The sequence below is a fragment of the Sorghum bicolor genome, chromosome 3 (genome assembly GCF_000003195.3).
Source record: "Sorghum bicolor cultivar BTx623 chromosome 3, Sorghum_bicolor_NCBIv3, whole genome shotgun sequence".
NCBI lineage: Eukaryota > Viridiplantae > Streptophyta > Magnoliopsida > Poales > Poaceae > Sorghum > Sorghum bicolor.
In genome coordinates, this window is record NC_012872.2 from 68353301 (window position 1) to 68375947 (window position 22647).

A 22647-nucleotide genomic window follows, 5' to 3' on the forward strand; every position below is an offset into this window, starting at 1 on the left:
CAAAGACATTCCATGTGATTCTGCTCGAAAAACGAACAGTGCGATCCTGTTGTGCTCTCCGCGAGTATTTTTGACTGGCCGGGGGCGAAAGAAAATAATACAGTAATAACAATCGGCCCAGCTCGGTCGCGATCCTAGAGCCTTTGGGCCAAAGGAAACAAATCTGTGGGCCTTTCGACAAGTCTAGAAGTCTCGAATCTTATTCTCGGGCGGTTGGCGACGGTGACGATGAGTGGGCCGGACCGGTCGCGTTAGTTGGCGCCTGCTGCTTCTGCCAGCGACGGCTGGGTCCACCAGCCCACGGAGCACGGCCGCCGCCCGTGCCCCACCACCCGCCCATATCATCCGACGAGGACGTGCGCCGGATTCGCACCGAAAGCTTCGCGGTCCGGCCGCCGTCCGCCTGCGCAGATTTTTGTTTCATCTGGCGGCCGCTGCGTCTCCATTGACCCGGCAGCCGGCACGGGCGAGGTCAGAGAGAGCGAGCTGTTGGCCGGGTCGTCCCTGCGCTCGCCAGCGCTGCTGTCATGCCGTGCCGAGACACGGTGGCAGGCGGCTTCCCAACGACGCTGGGCATCCGCAGCCAGCGCGTGCAGCAGCAGACCAGTCCAACCAGGCGGGCTCGTATAAAGAGGTTCCCCTGTTCCCCAACTTTGGCTGCCGCTCTCCCATTTGTCTCGTCTCGCTCTCACGCTCGCGTCACCGGAGCTCTCCAGAAGCGAGCCCCAACTGCCCAAGGGCGAGCGATCCGATCCCCTTCGCAGCCTCGTCAACGACGCCGAGGTATACCCGTGTTTCCCCCTTGCTCTCGCACCGATTTTATCCGAGGAAGCGATCGGCTGTAGACAGTCGGTTCGATTGGTCCCCGCTCGAGCTTCCCGTCGGTGTTGACTTCGGTTTTTCATGTCGATTTTGTTGTTTTTGTCATGTTTGTTTCGGCTCTAGAATTCGGATAGGCGGTCTGATATGGTTCAAAGTGATCCAGCATATAATAATGAGCAAAACTACCGCATATGGGTAGTTTGAGTGATCCAGCATATAACGAGCAAAAACTGCCGGCAAAAACTGCCGGTCTGTGGTGTTTGATTGGATTCCCTGTTTGTGTGATGGAACTTAATGTCCAGTTACTCAGTCAGTTCGTAGGTGTATATATGATTCAGCAATCAGCATGTGCTAAGATATGTGCTATGCTGATCCATAACAGAGTAGCAGAACCCGCAAATTGCTTTCAGATCACTTTGTGAAGAACTGGAGGTGATCTCAAGCAGGTGAAACCACACTGTTTCTGTCGATGATTCAGATGAAATGTGACTCAAATATTCAGTTAATAATTTTCCTCAACCAAATTGGCCCCCGTCATCCTCTTACCCAAATAGGAGTGTGGTTTCAGCCAATTCGGTACATACGTGTGATGCTTGCTCACCATAAAAAAATGAAACATGCATGGTATAATGGTAGCAGAGAAATTTGTGGCCGATCAAGTATCAAGATAATGAATAATTTGTATTATCAGCTGGCACCAAAGTCTGGTCGTCTCTGCGAATTGCTTGAAAGCTTATACTTGTATAAGTCAAGTATCCGCTTTTTTAACGCAAAGTAAAGTATCAGTTTCTTAAAAAATGAACAGTTGTGCACATTAGTTTTGACTGATGATTGCCATATTGCAATTTGATATTTTTTTGTGGGGTTTACCTGACTCCATGGACACTTTAGTGATTAACACCGCTGCAGATAAACTCAAATACATTCTGAATATAGCATTCTGCTGCAGAACACTTTGAGGAATGGCTGAAGAGGATGTCCAGCCCCTTGTGTGTGACAATGGCACTGGAATGGTCAAGGTTGGTTCTCTTGTCTGGCTGTCAATTTTTTAGCTACCACTACCATACATTTGTTTCAGTTTCCTTTTGCCTGTTTATTCATTTCTGATTTAATAAACTGATGGGATCTTGATGCCAAACAGGCAGGTTTTGCTGGTGACGACGCACCAAGAGCTGTCTTTCCTAGCATTGTAGGCAGGCCACGCCACACTGGTGTGATGGTGGGCATGGGCCAAAAGGATGCATATGTGGGCGATGAAGCTCAGTCCAAAAGAGGTATTCTGACACTGAAGTACCCAATCGAGCATGGTATTGTTGGCAACTGGGATGACATGGAGAAGATCTGGCACCACACCTTCTACAATGAGCTTCGTGTGGCACCTGAGGAGCACCCTATACTGCTGACCGAGGCTCCTCTGAACCCCAAGGCAAACAGGGAGAAGATGACCCAGATCATGTTCGAGACGTTCAACTGCCCAGCAATGTATGTGGCCATCCAGGCCGTTCTTTCCCTGTACGCCAGTGGTCGAACAACTGGTATGTTACTGCATTAAACCTATTTCATGTCAGCATTGAGATAGCAGTGTAGTGAGTGACAACAATATTTCTGCAGGTATTGTGCTCGACTCTGGTGATGGTGTGAGTCACACTGTCCCCATCTACGAAGGGTACACGCTTCCTCATGCTATTCTTCGATTGGACCTTGCTGGTCGTGACCTTACCGACAACCTGATGAAGATCCTTACTGAGAGGGGTTACTCCTTCACCACGACCGCCGAGCGAGAAATTGTCAGGGACATCAAGGAAAAACTTGCCTACGTTGCCCTTGATTATGACCAGGAGCTGGAGACTGCCAGGACCAGCTCCACCGTTGAGAAGAGCTACGAGCTGCCCGATGGACAGGTTATCACAATCGGTGCAGAAAGGTTTAGATGCCCTGAGGTGCTATTCCAGCCATCCTTCATTGGCATGGAATCTCCTGGCATCCATGAAGCCACGTACAACTCCATCATGAAATGTGACGTCGATATCAGAAAGGATTTGTACGGTAATGTTGTCCTCAGTGGTGGCTCCACTATGTTCCCTGGTATTGGTGACCGCATGAGCAAGGAGATCACTGCACTTGCCCCCAGCAGCATGAAGGTGAAGGTGGTTGCTCCCCCAGAGAGGAAGTACAGTGTTTGGATTGGTGGCTCCATTCTAGCCTCCCTCAGTACCTTCCAGCAGGTTGTTACTGTCTCAAAATCTAAATGCGAAGTTTCTGCTTGCTTTGCAGTTCTATTGTATAGGAAATTTGATTTATTGTTGTTATTGTTTTGTAGATGTGGATCTCCAAGGCAGAGTATGATGAATCTGGTCCGGGCATCGTCCACATGAAGTGCTTCTGAATTTCTGGAGCAGTTTATCTGTTACTTGTATTTTCAGTTAATTGGGATGCAAGATTGTCCCATGGTTTCTCTAGCATTCTTGGTTCTTTCTGGATCATTGAAGGGCTGTTGACCATGGAGTATTGTGAAAGGTGGTAAAGTCGATCGATGTTCTACATGAAGAAACATGTGCATTACTTCAGCAGTATAGATCGTCAGGTCAGTTTAGTTTTTTTTCCCCCAACAGCACCATATCAGGGCGTTCCTGATGTGTGCAGTTGATCTGGGTTTTTACACGACGCAAGGGTGTCGGCTGTCGCCCATGCAGTTTGAGTCTTTGAGAGCTTTTGGTTTCTGCACTTCAGTACATGGAACAGAGTTCGCATTTGGTGGCCAGCACCCCAGCGTGGCATGGGTGTTTGATGATTTGTACTCGGAGCTGTTTGTTTTATTCCTTTTCATGAAACAGGTGTTATTGTTTGTATAGGGATAAATTGTTTATCCTTCAAATGTCTTAGATACTGTTGGATCAAACTTCATTTATAATCATATAATGCCTTGGATTTACTTCGAGTACCATGCGAGTTTCGGAGTTAGCCAAAAGACAAGATTAGCACGCTTGCATGACTCGGTTAGATAATATTGCATGTCCTTGAGAACCTTTTTGTAAGAACAATGGCAAAGTTGATAAGTATGTATGCCACAATCAGGTAAAAGCTCGGTCTGAGCAGATTGTTGAACTTTAGAAATGTAAACTAGCATGATTGAGGGGCTATTTGGATTGCCCTCGGACAAACTTGTGTGGTGTACGCATCGTTCTCGGACAAACTTGTTTTCAAACTTGTTTGGTGCAGGCGTTGCTCCCAAACTGATTTTGCGCGTCTGGGGCTAGGATTAATGCTACTCCTAGCAGGGAATTTTGAAGGGCATGAACCAAACAAGCTGTCAGGGTGTGAACCAACCAAGCCACTTTGTAACGCCCTGTTTGTTTAAACTTATCAGCACTATTTTGTAGTCAAAGAAACCATCAGCAGCAGCTTTTTTTAGCTATTTTAGCCAAGTCGCGGTAGGGGCGTGCCCCCCGGTTTACCTAGAAAAACTATAGTCAATACGTAGCGCTTGTTTGGGCTAGGAATTATAATTAGAATATATAATCTCTAGCTAAAATAAACGTGTTATATAGGGGTTTGTCCCTATTTGGTAGAGCAGCACATGCAAGAGATTTAAAAAAAAACTGTATACGAAGCTGCAAGCACATCAAGAATATTTAGATGAATCATTTCATTAATACGTTAAATAATTAAACCACTTTAATTTACTCTCTAGGAGTTGATGACCTCAAAAAGTTAATGACAAAAGGAATCGAGGACAAGTTGACATGCGTGGCTAGTTTATGGTTTGGACAATCAAGTATAACGTTAGGCCATGAAGACATCTCCAGGACGATCAAGATGTCAAGATTGAAGATGAAGATCAATTGGTGGTCAAACAAAGCATCACAGGCTCAAGATCAGAGGCAATGATCCATGAAGAATCAAGTATTACAAGCGAGGACTCACAATTGAGACTGCTCAAGAGTTAGGCATCATCAAGAAAGAGGATGTGAATGTGAGAATCTCAGTCATCAAGAGTTAGGCTCATTCAAGCTCAATAGGTGGACAAGAGAACATAGGCTAGATTTCATGAGGAACTGTTCAAATGAATGTGACAAATGGTCAAGCCAAGTGGTGTTGTGAGCACCAAACATTTGTCAGACAGTTGTTAATTGTTGAGAACTCGGTGTGAAGAATGAAGATGTGTTCAGAGAACAACATAGTCATGGGTGCAAGGTGAACGCTTGGACAACCACCGGATGATGCCATCAGATAGTCGTTGAAGCTTCACAACAAGCCAATGGAGGTGCACTGTGTAGATGCATGCACTAGATTGTCTTACCAAGACTTGCAGATTTTTCGGTCCATCTGTTCCCCAGGTGGCCATTGGTCACTTTTTTCAATGGTTAGTAATGGCTATCCCTAAGCTTGCGGGCTATTCTAGTGCCTTTTGGCCATTGAATGGGCTAAGGAGCTTAGGGAAGATAAAAGTGAGAAATATAGTGTTTAGGGCATGTGGTGACATGAGAGACACACATACAAGAGTGGTCGTGTTGTATGTGAGTTTAGACACCAATAAGAGTTTTAGTATCGTGAGTTGGAGTACTTGATGTATATGCGAACTTCTGATGACGAAGATGAGGTGGCAACCCTCCATGTGTGATGCAGAGCGGTGTTGTATCAATGTGTGAGGGACGAGAAGACTCTCGCCCTTAGGGAAGCATATTTGTAGTACACATGACACCATGGCGGCTGGAATCAGGTAGAGGTGGTGAGACTCTGTGACTCATTGCTAGCTTTGGTTCGCAATCCAATATCGTGATTATATCGGATGACAATGCTATCTATTATGAGATTCCATTACTAATGAGTCTACACTGTGATTAAAAGTGTCCAGATGACTCGGGAGATTGTGTGATTCTATGTCTTTGGTCGGTTGTGCAAACATAATGATTGGAAGAGATTTGGTGTCAAGGGGCATATATGGTGGAGCTCAAACATGGACTAAGAGTTGAGGTTGTGTTCTAGCTTAGAGGCTAGTTATAGGATGTGTGCAAAAAACATGTGTGACAACAACAACTTGGATTGCATGCTAGAGTGTGCTTGTCTGTAGAGTTTAATTATGCACTAGTTAAAAAACAATATCTTAGTGTGCCCTTTTGTGGAAAACATGTTTAGTATGTTGGTCCTAAGGACTAAGTGAATCTTCTAGCTCTAGGACAAGAACCACAAGAGGTATGATAGAAATGCATATGTTATGGTTTGTTGCGACTAAATTTTAGTGTCTCAATTCAACTCCACTATCCTAAGCAAAAAAAGTATTTGGGGAGTTCAAACTTAGATTTGGAAATTACTTGCAATCAAAAGGGGTTAAAATAGGGCAAAAATGATAAAACATAGTAAAAAAGGTCCAAGGTTGATTTTATTAATCATTGGCCTGTTCGAGTCCATATCAATCCAATTTTGATAAAGACTTGTCAGAAATTTACATATCTCACTTTAAAAAGGTTTTTGGCAGGGATAAGATAACCCCCTTTATATGCATTAGAGGATAACAATAGATTGAGGTTATCAACACATGATCAATCAAGAAATCAACGTAGTACCATTTTCTCCCAACTTTACCTCTTCCAACACCTGATTGACCAACTCCCCTCTCAGTGAGATTTATCGGCTTGCCGATCCAAGGGTAACCTTGTTGTCTTTCACATAGGCCTTCTCATGAGGTGTTTGTTGAAAATGGTATGAATATTTTTCGATCGTATTCAAGACATAATTAGTTTAGAGAGGTTCAGATATGTCCGTATCTGAGTCCGAATGTTCAATATCCGATACCGTATCCGTATCCGAATACTTGAGTCATATATTTATGATGTCGACATCTAATCGTATTTTATCCGACATTGTTAATATTATCCGTATTTGAATCCGAATCTGACCAAAAATATGAAAACAAATATAATATCAATGATATCCGTTCATATCCGATCCGTTTTCATCAGTCTTTAGTGCGAACTGTGAGCGCCAATTCTGTGTTAACGTCTTGATGGTTGCCCTCCCTGCATTCATCTCCCCCACTATGTGTATAGGCTACAGGCTTACTAGTCGATTTAGTTCTAATCAGTGTGAGACCAAATTTTTTTTTGAATGAACAGGAGGGGCGCACCCCTACTGGTGAATTAAAAAGGCAAAAAAGGAAGCGTTTTTACAGAGCTAAGAGGAGGGGAGGGGGGAGACAAATCAGGAAACAAAAAAAGAAATGAAGAAAATCAACCAAACTAAGAAAATTACACTAGATTGTTTATCCATAATTCAATCCAGGGAAAGTAACTTCTTCTTGCACGCACCAAAAGTAGCACCATTTCAGACTTGAAGAGTCTTTTGGCTTCATTGATCGTAGGCAATCTGTTATTGAAGATGAGGCCATTCCTTACATGCCAGATGGCCCAACGCATGAGTATAATGATTTCCATGTAGAAGGGAACTTGCAGCTGTCTTCTCAAACTCTCCAGATTCTGAAATAGGTCTTGCTGGTCAGAAACTTGCAAACCAATCCAATTCCAGCAGGTTGAGGCAAAGGGGCATTGAACCATTAAATGAAGTAGATATTCCTCAGTCAAGGAACTACATAGTACACAACTGTAATCTTGCAGTTCAATATTTTTCCTCTTTAAGAGCTCTCTGGTGCTTAATCTGTCCTTAAGAAACAGCCAGGCAAAAACTTTGTGTTTATTTTGACATGAACTGTTCCAAACCCATTTGAAGCTTTTGTGAATTGTCCTATGACCACTTAATTGTTTGTATGCTCTTGCCACTGAAAACTTTGCGTCAAATGTCTTTCTTGTATTAGGGTTTAACAACAGTTTGATACATTTAGCTATCAATATAGTATTCTAGTTTCCGCATGGGTAATCACTAGTATGTCAAGTTTTTTTAGTGGTAGTGTTTTTTTTCAAGAACTAGAAATATTTTTTAAAGTTCTATGTCAATTTGTGGCAAGTTTAATATTTTTTATTGAGAAAAGACTCACGAGTTGGATAATATGAATAGACTTTTGTGAGGTTCTATTTTTTTTTTTTGCAAAATAGACACGGTAGTACTTTTGTTTGTATTTAAAAATATTATTCAATTATAGACTCTAGGTTCAAAATATTTGTATCGTAAATTATAAGTCAACTGTATAGTTAATTATTTTTATCTATATTTAATATTTCATAATATGTGCCGTATGATTTAATATGACGAATAATCTGAAAAATTTTATATATTTTTTTAAAAACTAAACAAGGTTGCAAAATGAATTTTTCTTGCGGAGTTGCGGGTGGAACGGTGAAACCAGAAGCAGACCCAGGCAACACAGTCCGCGCAACGCGTTAACCAACCAATCACAATGCAGGAATCCCTCCCCACGGATCGCCCCACACACCACCCTTCTCTTCGTATTCCAGCCAATCAGAACGCAGGAACCACATTCCCACGGATCGCTCCGCCACGATCCGCGTGCTTAGCCGCAAACCCAATCCAGGCCGTCCGTCCTCCTCCAATCCAACGCTCGAAACCCCATTTCCCTCCACGAGGCCCCGCCGCTGCCCCCAAAATTTCCCACTCTCCCGCCCACAAGTCCCCCTATTTAATCACCCGCCGCTCCCAACTCCATCTCACCCAGCAATCTCAATCTCCCGAGCAATCACCAGCAGAAGAATCCTCCGGCGAAGCAAAGCCCAAGCCTCCCTCCCCACTCACTCGATGGCCCGCACGAAGCAGACGGCGAGGAAGTCCACCGGCGGCAAGGCGCCGAGGAAGCAGCTGGCGACGAAGGCGGCGCGCAAGTCTGCCCCGGCGACCGGCGGGGTGAAGAAGCCCCACCGCTTCCGCCCCGGCACCGTCGCGCTCCGTGAGATCCGCAAGTACCAGAAGAGCACGGAGCTGCTGATCCGCAAGCTGCCGTTCCAGCGCCTGGTGCGGGAGATCGCTCAAGACTTCAAGACTGACCTCCGCTTCCAGAGCTCCGCCGTCGCCGCGCTGCAGGAGGCGGCCGAGGCCTACCTCGTCGGGCTCTTCGAGGACACCAACCTCTGCGCCATCCACGCCAAGCGCGTCACCATCATGCCCAAGGACATCCAGCTCGCCCGCCGCATCCGTGGGGAGAGGGCCTAGAGCGTCGTCACCGTGGAGGAGGAAGTAGTAGTCCTAGTTTCTGTCATCAGTGTCGGATCAGAAGGTGTAGAGATGTGCTGGGTTCTTTATTAGTTTGTGTTGGTCGGATCATGCAGAAGTTGGTTGTTCACTGCTGTAATTTAACTATCATGATGCAATGGTAATGAAGTCGTCAGTTATCAGCTCCCAAATTTCTCTGTTTGCATCCTTTTTGTTTCCAGCGTGCAATGTATTTTATATTTGTGTGATTAATTCGGATGCATCTAGTAGTGGGTCGACGTTTTTCAGCAACTTCGCCACGATTTTTTTATGCGTTGATGCCGAGCGTTCCGTGTTCAGACTAGGGAGTTGGTCTTGTACATGATGTAGACAAGTTGGTTCTGCGCTGTCAAGCTGGGCCCGCTGTCAGACCTTCCCCTTCTGTGGGAATCGTTTTGTTTTCGTGCTGCGAGTGGGTTGAGAAGGGGAAAGGGCGCTTGCTTTATATTCGTTCTCGGCTCCGATCTCCGTCCATCCAGTCGTCTTGGGGCAGCCAAGAGGTAGAGTGCGCGTGGATCTTTCCGTGGAAGGGATGAAGATTACGGCGCTCCTGGTGCTGAAGCCGTCGACCTCCGGAGCCGGGAGCTCCTCGTCCGGCGGCGAGTCGGGCCCGGAGGCGGTGGTGCTCGCGAACGCGACGGACGTCAGCCACTTCGGCTACTTCCAGCGCAGCGCCGCCCGCGAATTCATCGTCTTCGTTGCCCGCACCGTCGCTCAGCGCACCCAGCCAGGCCAGCGGCAGTCCGTCCAGCACGAAGGTAACCTCCTCAGATCTGATCGGCTTTCGGATCCCATGAGATCCGTGCTTCGTAATAAATTGTCCATGGGCAGCCTTCGGATATAGATCCACTGGTGGTTTGATGGCCGTAGGAAGGAGTAGCAAGATTGTTTGTGCTGCGTGTGGGGGAAGTAGTGCTGTCTGTTGAAGTGTTGATGCATCGAATGTTGCAACTGATCGTATTGCTGAATTTGTGTTTGGCCTCACTCTTTGTCATCTGAAGGGAATACGAGCAACGCTTGAACCATTTGCACTTGCGTCTTGTAGCTAGGCGATCAAAACATTTATGGCTGACCCTGTTTGTTTTTAGCGATTTGGAATAAATTTTGTTGTTGATTTCGGCATGCTGTTGTGACGTACAATATCTTTTCATTTCAGAATACAAGGTCCACTCCCACAACAGAAATGGGCTTTGTGCGGTGGCATTCATGGATGATCACTATCCTGTACGAAGTGCATTTTCTCTCCTGAATAAGGTACCAACCATTATTCATGCTGACTTGCCTTTGCTTTTGGTTGAAGTTCATTTTACCAATTGTATTCATTCATTTCAATTTAAAGCTTGTTAATCTGAACAGTGTCTCATAACATTGTTAGTATAAAAACTGGTGAGTTGTATGAATGAAGGTATTAGTTTGCTGCTTGTTAGCATACAGCATACTCCATAGTTGCAGTTGCACTGAACACAGCTACAATGTTCTGTGCATTGATCGCTGCCAGTGTCAAAACTGTGTGCTCCTTGCTAGTTCCTTAATTTTCCTTATTGGTTGAAAACTAATGGCAGTCGTCTTTATCAATTATCAAAATGCTGTGCTTCTTTTATGAGATTCAGTAACTAACTGAGCAGTCCTTATCAATTATCAAAATGCTGCACTTCTTTGTAGTCCCTTTATGAGATTCAGATGTTAATATGACGGATTTCATGAAGGTTCTTGATGAGTACCAGAAGGCTTTTGGGGACTCCTGGAAATCTGCTACTGCAGATGGAACTCAAGAGTGGGCTTTCCTGACAGATGCCTTGACAAAATTTCAGGTTCAAACCTTCATGTGAAACATAAGTACTTTGAGCCCATTTATTGATTGTGAACCTTGTATAAATTATCAGCATCTATTGTTGGTGCTAATAACTTTGGGTTGTTTTCTATGAAAAGGTCATATAAACGGAATGAATTCCAATAATATGTTTGTTTCTGGTATCATCATTGCAATGTGACGTGTTTATTTTGGATGCCACAAGATTGTTTTGGGATTGTCTTATTGCACACTATATTGTATGAGTTGAATGTATAAATATCTGGTTGTTCCAGATTGTCAAATCACTGTATTACTGATAAAGAGTTGTCCAGCTGGACTGCTCTGATGACTGCCCAGAAGGAACATGCTAATTTTTTGAAGTAATTATGTCATGTGATACATCTTGTGATGCTTGTGGTTGAATGAAATTGGTTATTGTTTTGTGGCTGATACTGGATTATGCATGTATCCCTTTACACCCTATCTGCCTCATAAGGAAGCATATTCACATTACTCATGATATGTTCATAATTTTTTAGGACCCTGCGGAAGCTGACAAATTAATGAAAATCCAGAGGGACTTGGATGAAACAAAAATTATACTTGTAAGTGTGATGTATTTAAATCTTTCATTGCTTACATATTTTCAGTTTTGCAGAATGTCTCATGTACTAAGTACTGTTGGATTACGATTCATTGCTATAGCATAACATATACCTTTGAGTATTGTCTCTCTTTACAGAATATCCACTTTAGCTGTAGCATTATGCCTTCTTCCGCTGGCAGCCTGGCACTATATATAGATGAGCTTACATCCAAGCCACGGAGCATTAGGCCTTAGTCGCTTCATGCTTGTGCTGGTACTTGATCTAGAATGTTTTAGATCTAAAGCCAAGAGTGTCTTCAGTAGTGGTTCAAACTGAACTTATTTTCATTGCAGTTGGGTAATATAGTTGAGTATGAACAGTTCTACATCTTGTAAAAAAGAAACGCAAGCTTGCTCAAACATACGTGATGTTTCTTTTATGACCTTATGTGCATACTTTAGTCTGTGCTAGCAAATCTTTGAATATATAGGAATCTGACAACAATTGCTAATTGTGTGTCCTTTATGCTTTAATATTTTAACAGCATAAAACTATTGAGAGTGTCCTTGCCAGAGGAGAGAGATTGGATAGCTTGGTTGAGAAAAGCTCTGATCTAAGTGCTGCTTCACAGGTAATCCTATCTTTACTTCGCCGGATAAATTATTTTCTTTTAGCTGTTAAAGCGTAAAATGTGTTAAAGCCCTATTTGCTGCTAATTTTCACCGTCATAAACGAAGTACTGATCAACTTCAGGTACTCTTACTAATTCACAAAAAAAAAAGATACTCCTGTACATAGTGGTTCTTCAGGTGTACATACTCTTTTAGATGTATATTACTGACTTCTCCAGGTAGTAATCATGATCTATGGGAGTTTTAGAAGAAAATTATCGACATGCCATCTTTTATGTCAGTCTCAGTATTCAGTAGTACTCCCTCCGTCCAAGTTTGATGAATTTATAAGGCACAAAAAGGTTTTCAGAATTGATAAGTGTGTAATGCTCAGCAGCTGTACCCAGGTGCTAGTTTTACTCGGGTCATCAATGAGGCACTATTCTCCCAGGCATCTAGCGTCCTATTGCATGCATACATTAGGAGTTAAAATCCTATGTCTTACACTTGGGGAGTAGTCCAATCCCATGCGTGAAACAAACATTTATGCTTGTGTGAGTTAACGTTAACGATGAGAATTTTCCTTCTCCATGGTCTTGCTGCCCTGGCCCTAGCAAATATTCTGATCATAGAATAGATGGATGGAGTGAGTTACTCTTAAGACATGCATCAGATGTGCATAAGCTAGTTTCCGGCACACTTCATTCACCCCGATCCTCACAATCATTCATGTCAGTCTAAAGTCTCTAATGCTGAAGTGGCAGTGTTTGCCTGGGGTATATTATGATCTATCTATGGCTTTAGAGGAAGTGGAGTGTGGCTCATAGGTTGTAATGTGGATTTCTTTAATAGCAATTCAGATTCCAGAGTAGTTGCAGTTTGCGGATATGCAGAGTATGTGACTTAGTCTTAAAAATTCTGAGTGCTCTTCAGCTTATTTGTGCTTATAAGTATGCATTATGTCACAGTTTGTTCTTGTGTATTCACATTCTTGAGAAATGTTATTCTGTGTTTCAGATGTTCTACAAGCAGGCAAAGAAGACAAACTCATGCTGCACAATACTTTAAACTTTGGCGCTTCCATATCATGGTTGCAAGGTGGTTAATGCTGTTTTTGAGGTCTTATTCCATCCATTGCAAATTATAAGACGTTTTGGGTTTTCTAGATACATAGTTTTTCCTATGTACTTAGGTATACACTATGTCTAGATAAATAGCAAAAGCAATGTATCTAGAAAAACCCAAAACACCTAAGAATTTGGAATAGAGGGAGTAATTATTATTAGTTCTCATGATCTCTTTCCATCTGATTATTAAATTCTCAGCTAGTTTTTATATTCTTTTTTTTCAGAAAAAAACGGTCGATATTGTGCTAATTTATTGTAAGTTAAGTCGCCCATGAAGCGTGGATACGTGGTTGCAAGGCTCGAGCTCAGTGCTATTGGTCTCAGTTTGGAAGGCTGTAGTTTTCTCCAAGACCTACCAGAATTGTACCGTTTTCTTACGAGAATTCCAGCTCTCCCAACAGGCCAGGGACTTTCATCATTCTTTAGTGATGAAACCTTGTAGCACCCACTAACACCATTCATTGTACTATATAAGGCTTGCCTCAAACTGCAGAAGTTATCAGTACTGTTAAATTCTCAGAGTTTGCTGGAGCACATTTGATATCCACAGCTTATGTCACATTCTTACACAACTCTACCAAGTTTGGTGCACGCTTGTACTTGTTTCACTCGCACTTTGCTGGTCTTGCTACTTGCGACTACCTGGACATACAGACACTGTCAAATCGCATACATGGTTTTGTTCCTTCTGAAACCTTCCATGCTGACGGCCACTCTTGCTCGAACTTGTGTTGTCAGGCTCACAAACTACTTCCCAACCGTCTCGACAGGAGACCAAAGGCAAAAGAGAATCGGTACGTCGACGCAATTGTAAAGCAGGTACCAGGATATTCTTAAAAAAAGCAGATTCCCCGATACTCTTTTTTTTTAATAAAAAAAAGCAGGTGAAGCGTCCAATCTGTAGGATGCCCTCGCAGCCCAGCCATGCCACTCGAAGTTGGACCAGAGAACCGTAGGCATATTCCACGCGTAAGGGACAGGCCATTAGGCAGGTACCGTAACCGGTAACGGCCCTGCCCGGCTGGCCATCAGGCGAGCTGCCATTGTGCCCCATTTTTTCGCAACACCACACCACGCCATCGGAGCCGTCTCGCTTTCAGGCCGTTGCTAACGCCCTTCTTGGTCCTATCCTAATCCCCCCCCTGCCTGCCCGCGTTGGGGCCTCCCCGCCCGCGTCCTCGTCTGTAGCACGCGCCACGACCACGACGGGACAAAAAAGCCTCGCTCTCGTCTCTAATGCCAATCGCTCTCCCCTACCTTCCTTCCTACGTCCTGCCGCGCGCTACGTAGGCCACCGCACCACCACCACAAGCCGCTGGACGCGGGCGGCCCAGCCAGCCGCGCAACGGATAGAGGGATAGGCCTCGGCGCCGATTCCATTGGAGCTCCGCCACCCTTGGCTCCCAGCCTCACTTTTTTCGCTCGCCGCGCTACCCCACCCCACAGAGACACGTCCCGTCCCACTCCCACTGCCACACCCTGCCACTGCCAGCTAGCTCCCGCGATCGGCGCCCCGCGGGGAGCTCGAGCTAGTGTAAATATACCGTGGGCGGCGGGAGGATCAGCAGAGCCGGTTCGTTCGTCGTGCCCCGCGCGCTCTGCACTGCGTGGTCACCACCACCAACACCACCACCACCAGCTAAGGTAGCCGAAGAGAGCCAGGGAGCGAAGCGGAGCGGAGGCGAGATGGACCACGCGGCGGACGCGCACCGGACGGACCTGATGACCATCACGCGGCACGTGCTGAACGAGCAGAGCCGGAACCCAGAGTCCCGCGGCGACTTCACCATCCTGCTCTCCCACATCGTCCTCGGCTGCAAGTTCGTCGCCTCCGCCGTCAACAAGGCCGGGCTCGCCCAGCTCATTGGGCTCGCCGGCGAGACCAACGTGCAGGCAAGTGCATGCATCTCGCAGTTTCTCTTCAGATCAGAGATTGATCGAGATGTGACGATGCCTTATTGCCTTGGTTGTTCGACGTACGTGCGTGCGACAGGGAGAAGAGCAGAAGAAGCTGGATGTCCTGTCCAACGAGGTGTTCGTCAAGGCCCTCGTCAGCAGCGGTCGCACCGTACGAAATCCTTCTTGTCCATTTGCGATTGTCCGTTTGAGTTCCGAGTATTTTCTGTTTCTGATGACTCGGCGCCGGCGTACATACGCATGCAGTGCGTCCTTGTGTCCGAGGAGGACGAGGAAGCAACGTTCGTGGACCCTAAGCTACGTGGAAAGTGAGCAGACTGAACTTGAGCTGCCTATACGTATGCTCTTCTTGCTTGCTACCTTGGTGACCCGGCCGTTTCTGATGAAATGTATGTATGCATCGCTTTTCTATAAATTGAAGGTATTGTGTTTGCTTTGATCCCCTCGACGGCTCCTCCAACATCGACTGTGGCGTCTCCATCGGAACGGTATGAACACAATAAATCTTTCTGGGTGCTTTTATTGGAACGTAGAATTTCGTTACAAAAATATAATGTCAAGACAGCGACATCAAAAGCAATACTAACTGTTCCTTTGTTACCAAGTTTTCTAGAATTATTTATGGGTCTGAGATAACTGGAAATTTAAGCTGACAGCACAACAACGTGCCTTCTGCGTCTGACTTGATTTGTCATCGCGACTTGATCGTTTACAAATTTTGTAGTAACAAACTGCACCTTTGTAATTCTATTTTTTTCCATGTCTGTTCTTGAGTGTTTGTGCTTTTAATTCAGAAGGCTTCATGTTGCTTTACATGAGTTTCCTCCAAGTAAATTCTTTTTGTTTTGTAGATCTTTGGGATTTATATGATCAAGGACAAGGACAATGTCACTCTGGCCGACGTACTGCAACCAGGCAAGGACATGCTTGCCGCTGGATACTGCATGTATGGCAGTTCCTGCACGGTAATCAATTCTTCGAATCCATCTCCTCTGAAGACAATCATCTGTAATGTCCCATCTGAATTGACATGTGCGTGCAACTAATCTGATGCCAGCTTGTTCTGAGCACTGGAAGTGGTGTCAATGGCTTCACACTTGATCCTTCACTTGGCGAGTTCATACTAACTCACCCAGACATCAAGGTTATTTTTTTAGCTTCAGTCCTTGTTCAATTGTTCAGGCAAACAGAATACTGATTACTATCAGTCTACCACTCATGTCTCTCTTTGTGCAGATACCTAAGAAGGGGAAGATTTATTCAGTCAATGAAGGGAACGCCAAAAATTGGGACGTGCCTGTTGCAAAGTAGGTCTCATTTGTGTTCAAAGTGCTTCCTTACTTCATCATTATCTAAAAAAAAATAATGCTTCCTTGCTTGCTTAAGAACGCCCTGCCCAGCTATAGCTTACACCATATTTCACAGGTTTGTGGAGAAGTGCAAATACCCCGAAGATGGTACGCCACCAAAATCTTTGAGGTACATTGGAAGGTGAGTCGATCTTTCACTAGATTTTCACCGGAAAAGTGAACGTATGCGCCCTTTACAGTTTACATAATGAAGGATGACACTATTTATAGTTTTATACAGATACTAAAACACACTCGTTGATGTTGATGGTTTACTTTTACAGTATGGTTGCTGATGTGCACCGTACCTTGCTATATGGAGGTGTATTTTTGTACCCTGCTGACCAGAAGAGCCCAAATGGAAAGCTCCGGTAAGCTGACGCCTACTCTCATTTGGCATCCGTTACGGCGTTGCCTCCAGGCTCCAGTTGCATAACACTCTTGAACCTGTCTCGATTGGTTTGGTTTTGCAGCGTCCTGTATGAAGTTTTCCCCATGTCATTCCTAATGGAGCAGGCTGGAGGTCAGTCCTTCACAGGCAAAGAACGGGTAGGGATTTTCGCGCCTCTATTTTCTGTAGAAAACAGAGCATTTCTGCTCCCTTGCCATAGAGCTGCTTGTTCAGTACCTGTACCTTGATGCGGCGAAATATGTTGATGAATTGCCACTGCAGGCTCTTGATCTAGTCCCAACCAAGATCCACGACAGATCCCCGATATTCCTCGGCAGCTACGACGATGTGGAGGAAATCAAAGCCTTGTATGCCGAGCAGGCAAAGTCAAGCTCGGCTTGATCAGCGAACCCAAATGAGGTGTAAATCGACCTGATTCAGACATTTCTTCCCTTGGTGTCGTCGTAAGTTTGTAACATTCAGTGTAATATATAGTATGGGGGCCCGGAACAGCTTCACAAGCAACTAAGGTCCTCCGAAAAAAGTTACATACTCATAGTTTGATTCGAGTTATCCATAAATTATATACATACATGCATGCACATATGCATCTCTAGCACCTAAAAGCCTTGTGTTATTACCAACCTAAGCATACTTATAGTTTGCTTCGAGTTATCCACACACGCTAAGTGCTGGTGAAGAAGAGGTGCTCAGGTGTCATATATAAATGATGAAACTACTGTCGCAGGCTCTGCAAAATGTATTGCGCATAGAGATCCCTGCAAAAGTGTGATCATGTCATAGATTGTTCGAGACAGAGGAAAGTCCATGCTGTATGAGGCCTGAAAATGCTCTAGTCTGGACACTAACATGGAGTACTGGATGGCATCGCGGGCGGCGCTCGCAGGCTGCACCTCGTTGACGGCAACTTCCTTGTTCTCGTTCTTCTTATCTGAACATTTTTTTTTGAGAGGGCCATGGATTCAGCAACAGGAAGACGAGATCTGTAAACAGAAGCAAGCTGAAGACTGGCAGCTTACAGTCCTCGAAGAACCTTCGGATCTCTTGGACGCGATGAGGCGAGAGCTCGTTGAGATCATTGTAGTGGCGGTATCGGGATCATCAGTGCAGACAGCTATGATCTTATCGTCCTTCTCTCCCTGTTCCCCCGAGAATCCGACAACAGAGCAATCGTATTTCTCACCTGAAGTCTAGAACTGGCATAAAGATGCAGGATTTGATGTGCCATGAATAGATGGTACCTGGTCAATCATAGGCATGAGGCCGATCGCTCTGGCCCGGAGGAAGCAGCCAGGAAGAACTGGTTCCTGCAAGTGATGATCAGTTGATAACAGACGGTTGCATCTTCAGCTAGTACAACTGTACAAGGCTTCCCTTGAAGAAACGAGAAGTCGGCACTGGTTGGTTAGCCCCAGCCCCCAGGAGGTACACGCACCTGCATGAGCACCAAGACATCCATGGGGTCGTTGTCCTCGCAGAGCGTTCGCGGGATGAAGCCGTAGTTGTGTGGTTACACCACCGACGAGTACAGCACGCGATCGACCTGACATGATCGCTCAGATTCTCAAGCCTCTACTGGACAGTGGACACTGGCCATGGCGAGCTGACTTGCAGATATAGATATGTATACACTGACCTTGATGAGCCCCGTTTTCTTGTCGAGCTCGTACTTGACCTTGCTCTCTTTCGAGATCTCCACGACCTATCTCAACGATCACAGCCGTACGTACATGAAACAAAGAAGAAGAAGAAGAAGAAGAAGAAGAAGAAGAAGAAATTGTGAGGCTATGTTACTTACAACGTTGAACGCAGCGGGGGCGTCATGACCTGCACGCACGTAGTACAGAGAGGAGGAGCATCGGGAGTTAGCACTGAGAGAGCAGCTAATAAACGCCTCTGAAAACAGAACGCGCGGGGAGAGCTGTCTCACCGATGTCGAGGTCATGCCATGGGTGCGCGGCGACGGACCTCCGCGACAGGGACGAGAGGATCCTCTCGTTCAGCCGGGGGGCGGGGCGGCTCGCCCCGTCGGCCACCGCGTGCCTGTCCGCCTCGCTCATTTTCTCTGCCTCCCGTGCTGCGCGTGCTCGCTTGTTCGGCTTTGGCACACGGTCTGCTGCCCCCGCTGCGGGCCCAAGCGTCCCGTGGCGTGCTGCCGTGCTCGTCTTGCCCGACCGGCCGCGCCCGCGCGCGCGTGCCCGAGATATATGGGGCTCGGCAGCGACTGGCGCGCGGCGTTGGGCTGCCACGGCGCACCGCTTCGCGCGACTTCTTTGGGCTTCCTCGACGCGACGCCTATGATGACGCCTATGATGCGACATAATCGAGTCTGGCCTTATTTAGTTGCGAAAAGTGAAAAGTTTTCGGTACTCTAGCACTTCGTTTATTGGTGACAAATATTATCTAATCATGAACTAACTAGGATCAAAAGATTCGTCTCGTGATTTATAGCTAAACTGTATAATTAATTTTTATTTTCATCTATATTTAATGTTTCATGCATGTGCTACAAGATTTGGTGTAACGGGGAATCTTGAAAACTTTTTGGTTAAACAAAGCGTCTCTCTTTCCACGGTGCGGTGAGGATTCTCCAGTCGCCTCGTCAGTCGTCACGGCCGAAACTTCGAGCACTCAGGTACGAGACGCTGCTTACACATTGGCCTTGCAGCCACCGCGGCGCGGCGTCGATGCTTCTACACGGGGGACACTAGCAGTGCTACTTCAAAATGTTCTCCTCGGGTGCTGAAAGAAAAACCAGAGGGTTTGTATTGTCGCGAACGCGCGATGGCCACCATTCAGGTCCAGGTGTCTGAATGCACCGCCAGTACGAAACTCTGCGCAGTTAGTTTTTGCCTACCGTAGCATTTCGTTTTTATTTGACAAACATTATCTAATCACAGAGTAACTAGATTTAAAAGATTGATCTCACAAATTACAGATAAACTGTACAGTTAGTTTTTATTTTCGTCTATATTTAATGCTCCATGCATGCAGCCAAAGATTCGATGTGACGAGAAATCTAGAAAAATTTTGCGAACTAAACAAGGCTTCTAGCTTCCAAATCAGGACTTCATTCACAAATTTAGTTCAGAAGCAATGAAATAAATTGACAGAACGACAGTTTATGGGTCCTTTTTGGCTGAAAGCTTCCACAGTGTAACATAACGACAGGTGATAATATACTTTCATCTATGTATTTAAATAGATTAGAGTACTCAATAGATTACTACATAGTTTAGCTGAATAATATCATGTCTTCAGTGTTCTTTTTTTCCTGAAAGATCCGGTTGTTATCCGTCTTATATATTAATATAAGAGAAAAGTAGTGTACGCAGACTGCCAGTAAGGTGTAGGAAAGCAGATATTAGAGATTATTCGTTCTATGCATATCTACCAGAAGTTGACCAAAAGGATGCTCATCGAGGATTTTAAATCAGATTGAGTGCACTGACTTTTCCTTGCGATCGAAAATTCTCATTCCTCTGTTTCCACAAGGTCCAGATGTCCAGAACTACAGGTTATGTTGTAGGCACCACCGCACCACAACTCAAGGTTCAGGTTTGGTGAGCTGTTCCAAACACTGATTCGCTTCCAAACACATCTGGAGAAGCATTCCAACTTCCAAGATGAGAAGGCGTGCCGCTTCTAAGCTTCTTTCACAGAGATGGAAGAAGTAGTCGTTCACCCATTCTCTGATCAACAAGCAGCACCCTGTCCAAACTCTGCAACAGTAGTCACAAGAAGAACTTGCAACATGAGGGAGCCAATGGTTTCCAAATCGTAGCCAGAAAATCTGGTCGATGTTGTCTGCCAAACTGTACTGCATAAGCTGATCTTGCCGTGTACTCACCTGAAGGTTCCAGGGTCCAAATGATCATGTCTTCCTCCAGATCGTCAGCCGAGAAATCACTATCAGCAATTAGGGACCATAGGCGGAAGTAGTCGCTCAGAACTCAGAAGGTCCTGTCTTCAAAGTATGGTCTCCAAGTATATCAATACAAGCAAGGCATGCTAGTCCACATTTCTATCGCGTTCAGACAAAACTGTGTGTATTCAAAGATGCTAGCAACACTTGCAAATAGAAGTGAGCTATGGTGCCGCGATCAATGTGCTGCTGTTCATGTGTCCATGCAAACGTGCACAAACACACTGGAATGTTTATGACAAAAAGAAATTCTAACACCACTATTCGGTTACTCCACGAGAACTCCAGCACCCCCATATGCACTAAAAGATAATCATCAGGTACTATAATTCAATGCAATGCTACAAACACGATATAACATAGAAGCTTTTTTTTTAGATTAAACATAGCTGTATAAATTATTTTCGCAGCTTAAACTGTAAACTATTGCAATTCCAGCACTAAACTGTAAGCATAGTTATATAAATTATTTTCTCAGCTTAAACTGTAAACTATTGCAGTTCCAGCACTAAATACTTGTATCCAGTTTTATATCAGCAAGGATAACACATTCATCTTGATTGTGGCATCATGAATCAGGAAAAGAAAATGATATGTAAAAGATGTAGTCATCACACCCCACTCCCCACTACGGACCATGATGCGACCAGATGACTACAGTAACCCACAAGGTTAAAGAATTAACCCCTACAATCAAATATCACAATTCTGAGGACTGAAAAAAACATCCTCGCGGAACATTAACAACATTGCTGCAACACAGTCTCGGCTCTAAAGCAGACAATCTGGGCAGAAGCACCCAGAGCAACACAGAAGTGAGAAGTTAAATGCATAGTGCAGAAGTTTCTAATGAGTCAAGGATAACATCCTGCAATTTAGAAATTTCATCCGCCACATTATTCAAGCAGACAGTCAATGTAGCACATACCACATATTACACAGATGCGTTATGCATAGCTTGACTCAGGGACTAATGCTGCATCAGCATATGTGATCAAACCGTTTTGGGGGGTTTTAATTAAGCACTTAGGCCTGGGGCTTATCGGCGGCGGGCTCCGGCTGGGGCTGGGCCTGCGCCGGGGTGAGCGCCTTCTTGATGGAGACGGCGTGGATCTCCGCCATGTGAGGCGCCAGCGCGGTGTTCACCATCCGGTGCCTCTCCAGCAGCCGCTTCCCCTCGAACTTCTCCGAGACCACCTCGATCTCGTAGCTCGCACCACACCTTCGCACCGACGAATCAATCAACAACGCAACAAAGATCCGCTCTTTGATGGTCAAGCAACAACCAAATGAAAAAAATAATAAGTTTAAGCATTGGGAGCGAGCTTACCCTCCGGATGTGTCCGTGACCACCTGCAGAGGCACGGTACAGTTAGGGTTTATAATGGAGATCGATGGATTAGCGGGAGGGGTTTAGAGCGACAAGAGGCTTACGAGATTGGAAGGGCTGAGAGCGGAGGTGATGGCCGCCTCGACGTCCTCCTTGGTGACGCCCATCGCTTCTTCGCCTTCTCTTCGCCCGTTCGCCGGTGTGTTCAGGGGACGTCCGTGTTCAGGTGGAGCGACGGACGGCAGTAGCGAGGCCTCTTTTCTTCGGTATTCTCTATTCTGGCTGAGCAGAGAGTTGCCGGATTCTGTTGTTCCTCCAGAGCCCTGGTGGCTTGGGAATCGAATAATTGGAAGATATCTATGGTTGGGAAATTTTATGAATTCGAAACAGTCGTGAAGATGAGAAGTCCAACTAGCTGATGTTTCGGGTTTCAGGATTTTTCACAATTTTCCGTTTCGTTTCAACCACAGTTTTGCTACTGGTATTGATTTTTTAATTAACGTCCTGTCCGTGGAACCACAGTATTGCTATTGCTATTGGTTTCAACCACATTTCTCCGACATCAGCTAAGCTATCAGTTGAAGACCAGACATTTCTTTTTTTTAAAAAAAAATTAGAGTT

The 22647-nt window shown here is 45.3% G+C and overlaps 5 protein-coding genes and 1 pseudogene across 7 annotated transcripts; 4 read left to right on the top strand and 2 right to left on the bottom strand.

Annotated features, from left to right (window-relative positions):
• Nucleotides 446-3763, top strand: LOC8062375 (actin-7). Of its 2 annotated transcripts, none has more exons than XM_002456645.2 (5): nucleotides 446-783; nucleotides 1772-1841; nucleotides 1964-2357; nucleotides 2434-3047; nucleotides 3143-3763. In XM_002456645.2, exons 2-5 carry the CDS (start codon nucleotides 1785-1787, stop codon nucleotides 3206-3208), a joined length of 1131 nt encoding a protein of 376 aa, XP_002456690.1. In that variant the 5' UTR covers nucleotides 446-783; nucleotides 1772-1784; the 3' UTR covers nucleotides 3209-3763. The 2 variants fall into 2 exon arrangements, with proteins under 2 accessions (XP_002456690.1, XP_021312444.1); XM_021456769.1 differs by having other exon boundaries at nucleotides 492-783; nucleotides 1759-1841.
• On the top strand, nucleotides 8421-9128 carry LOC110433573 (histone H3.2). Its single transcript, XM_021455977.1, has one exon. The coding sequence runs from the start codon at nucleotides 8527-8529 to the stop codon at nucleotides 8935-8937; it is 411 nt and encodes a 136-aa protein (XP_021311652.1). The 5' UTR covers nucleotides 8421-8526; the 3' UTR covers nucleotides 8938-9128.
• LOC8062376 (VAMP-like protein YKT61) lies at nucleotides 9330-13606 on the top strand. Of its 2 annotated transcripts, none has more exons than XR_002451060.1 (7): nucleotides 9330-9734; nucleotides 10133-10230; nucleotides 10683-10787; nucleotides 11308-11373; nucleotides 11900-11986; nucleotides 12984-13085; nucleotides 13318-13606. XR_002451060.1 is itself a non-coding variant. In XM_021455976.1 (7 exons), the coding sequence occupies exons 1-6, from the start codon at nucleotides 9509-9511 to the stop codon at nucleotides 13032-13034; spliced, it is 633 nt and encodes a 210-aa protein (XP_021311651.1). In that variant the 5' UTR covers nucleotides 9334-9508; the 3' UTR covers nucleotides 13035-13064; nucleotides 13318-13606. The 2 variants fall into 2 exon arrangements, 1 of the variants encoding a protein (XP_021311651.1); XM_021455976.1 differs by having other exon boundaries at nucleotides 9334-9734; nucleotides 12984-13064.
• Nucleotides 14423-17376, top strand: LOC110433572 (fructose-1,6-bisphosphatase, cytosolic). The gene is made up of 11 exons (XM_021455975.1): nucleotides 14423-14986; nucleotides 15087-15161; nucleotides 15257-15318; nucleotides 15432-15498; nucleotides 15862-15975; nucleotides 16068-16154; nucleotides 16247-16317; nucleotides 16436-16501; nucleotides 16644-16730; nucleotides 16833-16908; nucleotides 17033-17376. The coding sequence occupies exons 1-11, from the start codon at nucleotides 14780-14782 to the stop codon at nucleotides 17150-17152; spliced, it is 1032 nt and encodes a 343-aa protein (XP_021311650.1). The 5' UTR covers nucleotides 14423-14779; the 3' UTR covers nucleotides 17153-17376.
• LOC8062377 lies at nucleotides 17285-19101 on the bottom strand (annotated as a pseudogene).
• On the bottom strand, nucleotides 21509-22482 carry LOC8060973 (protein BOLA2). Its single transcript, XM_002458775.2, has 3 exons — nucleotides 22131-22482; nucleotides 22027-22049; nucleotides 21509-21918 (listed from the first exon to the last, which is right to left on the bottom strand). The coding sequence occupies exons 1-3, from the start codon at nucleotides 22191-22193 to the stop codon at nucleotides 21723-21725; spliced, it is 282 nt and encodes a 93-aa protein (XP_002458820.1). The 5' UTR covers nucleotides 22194-22482; the 3' UTR covers nucleotides 21509-21722.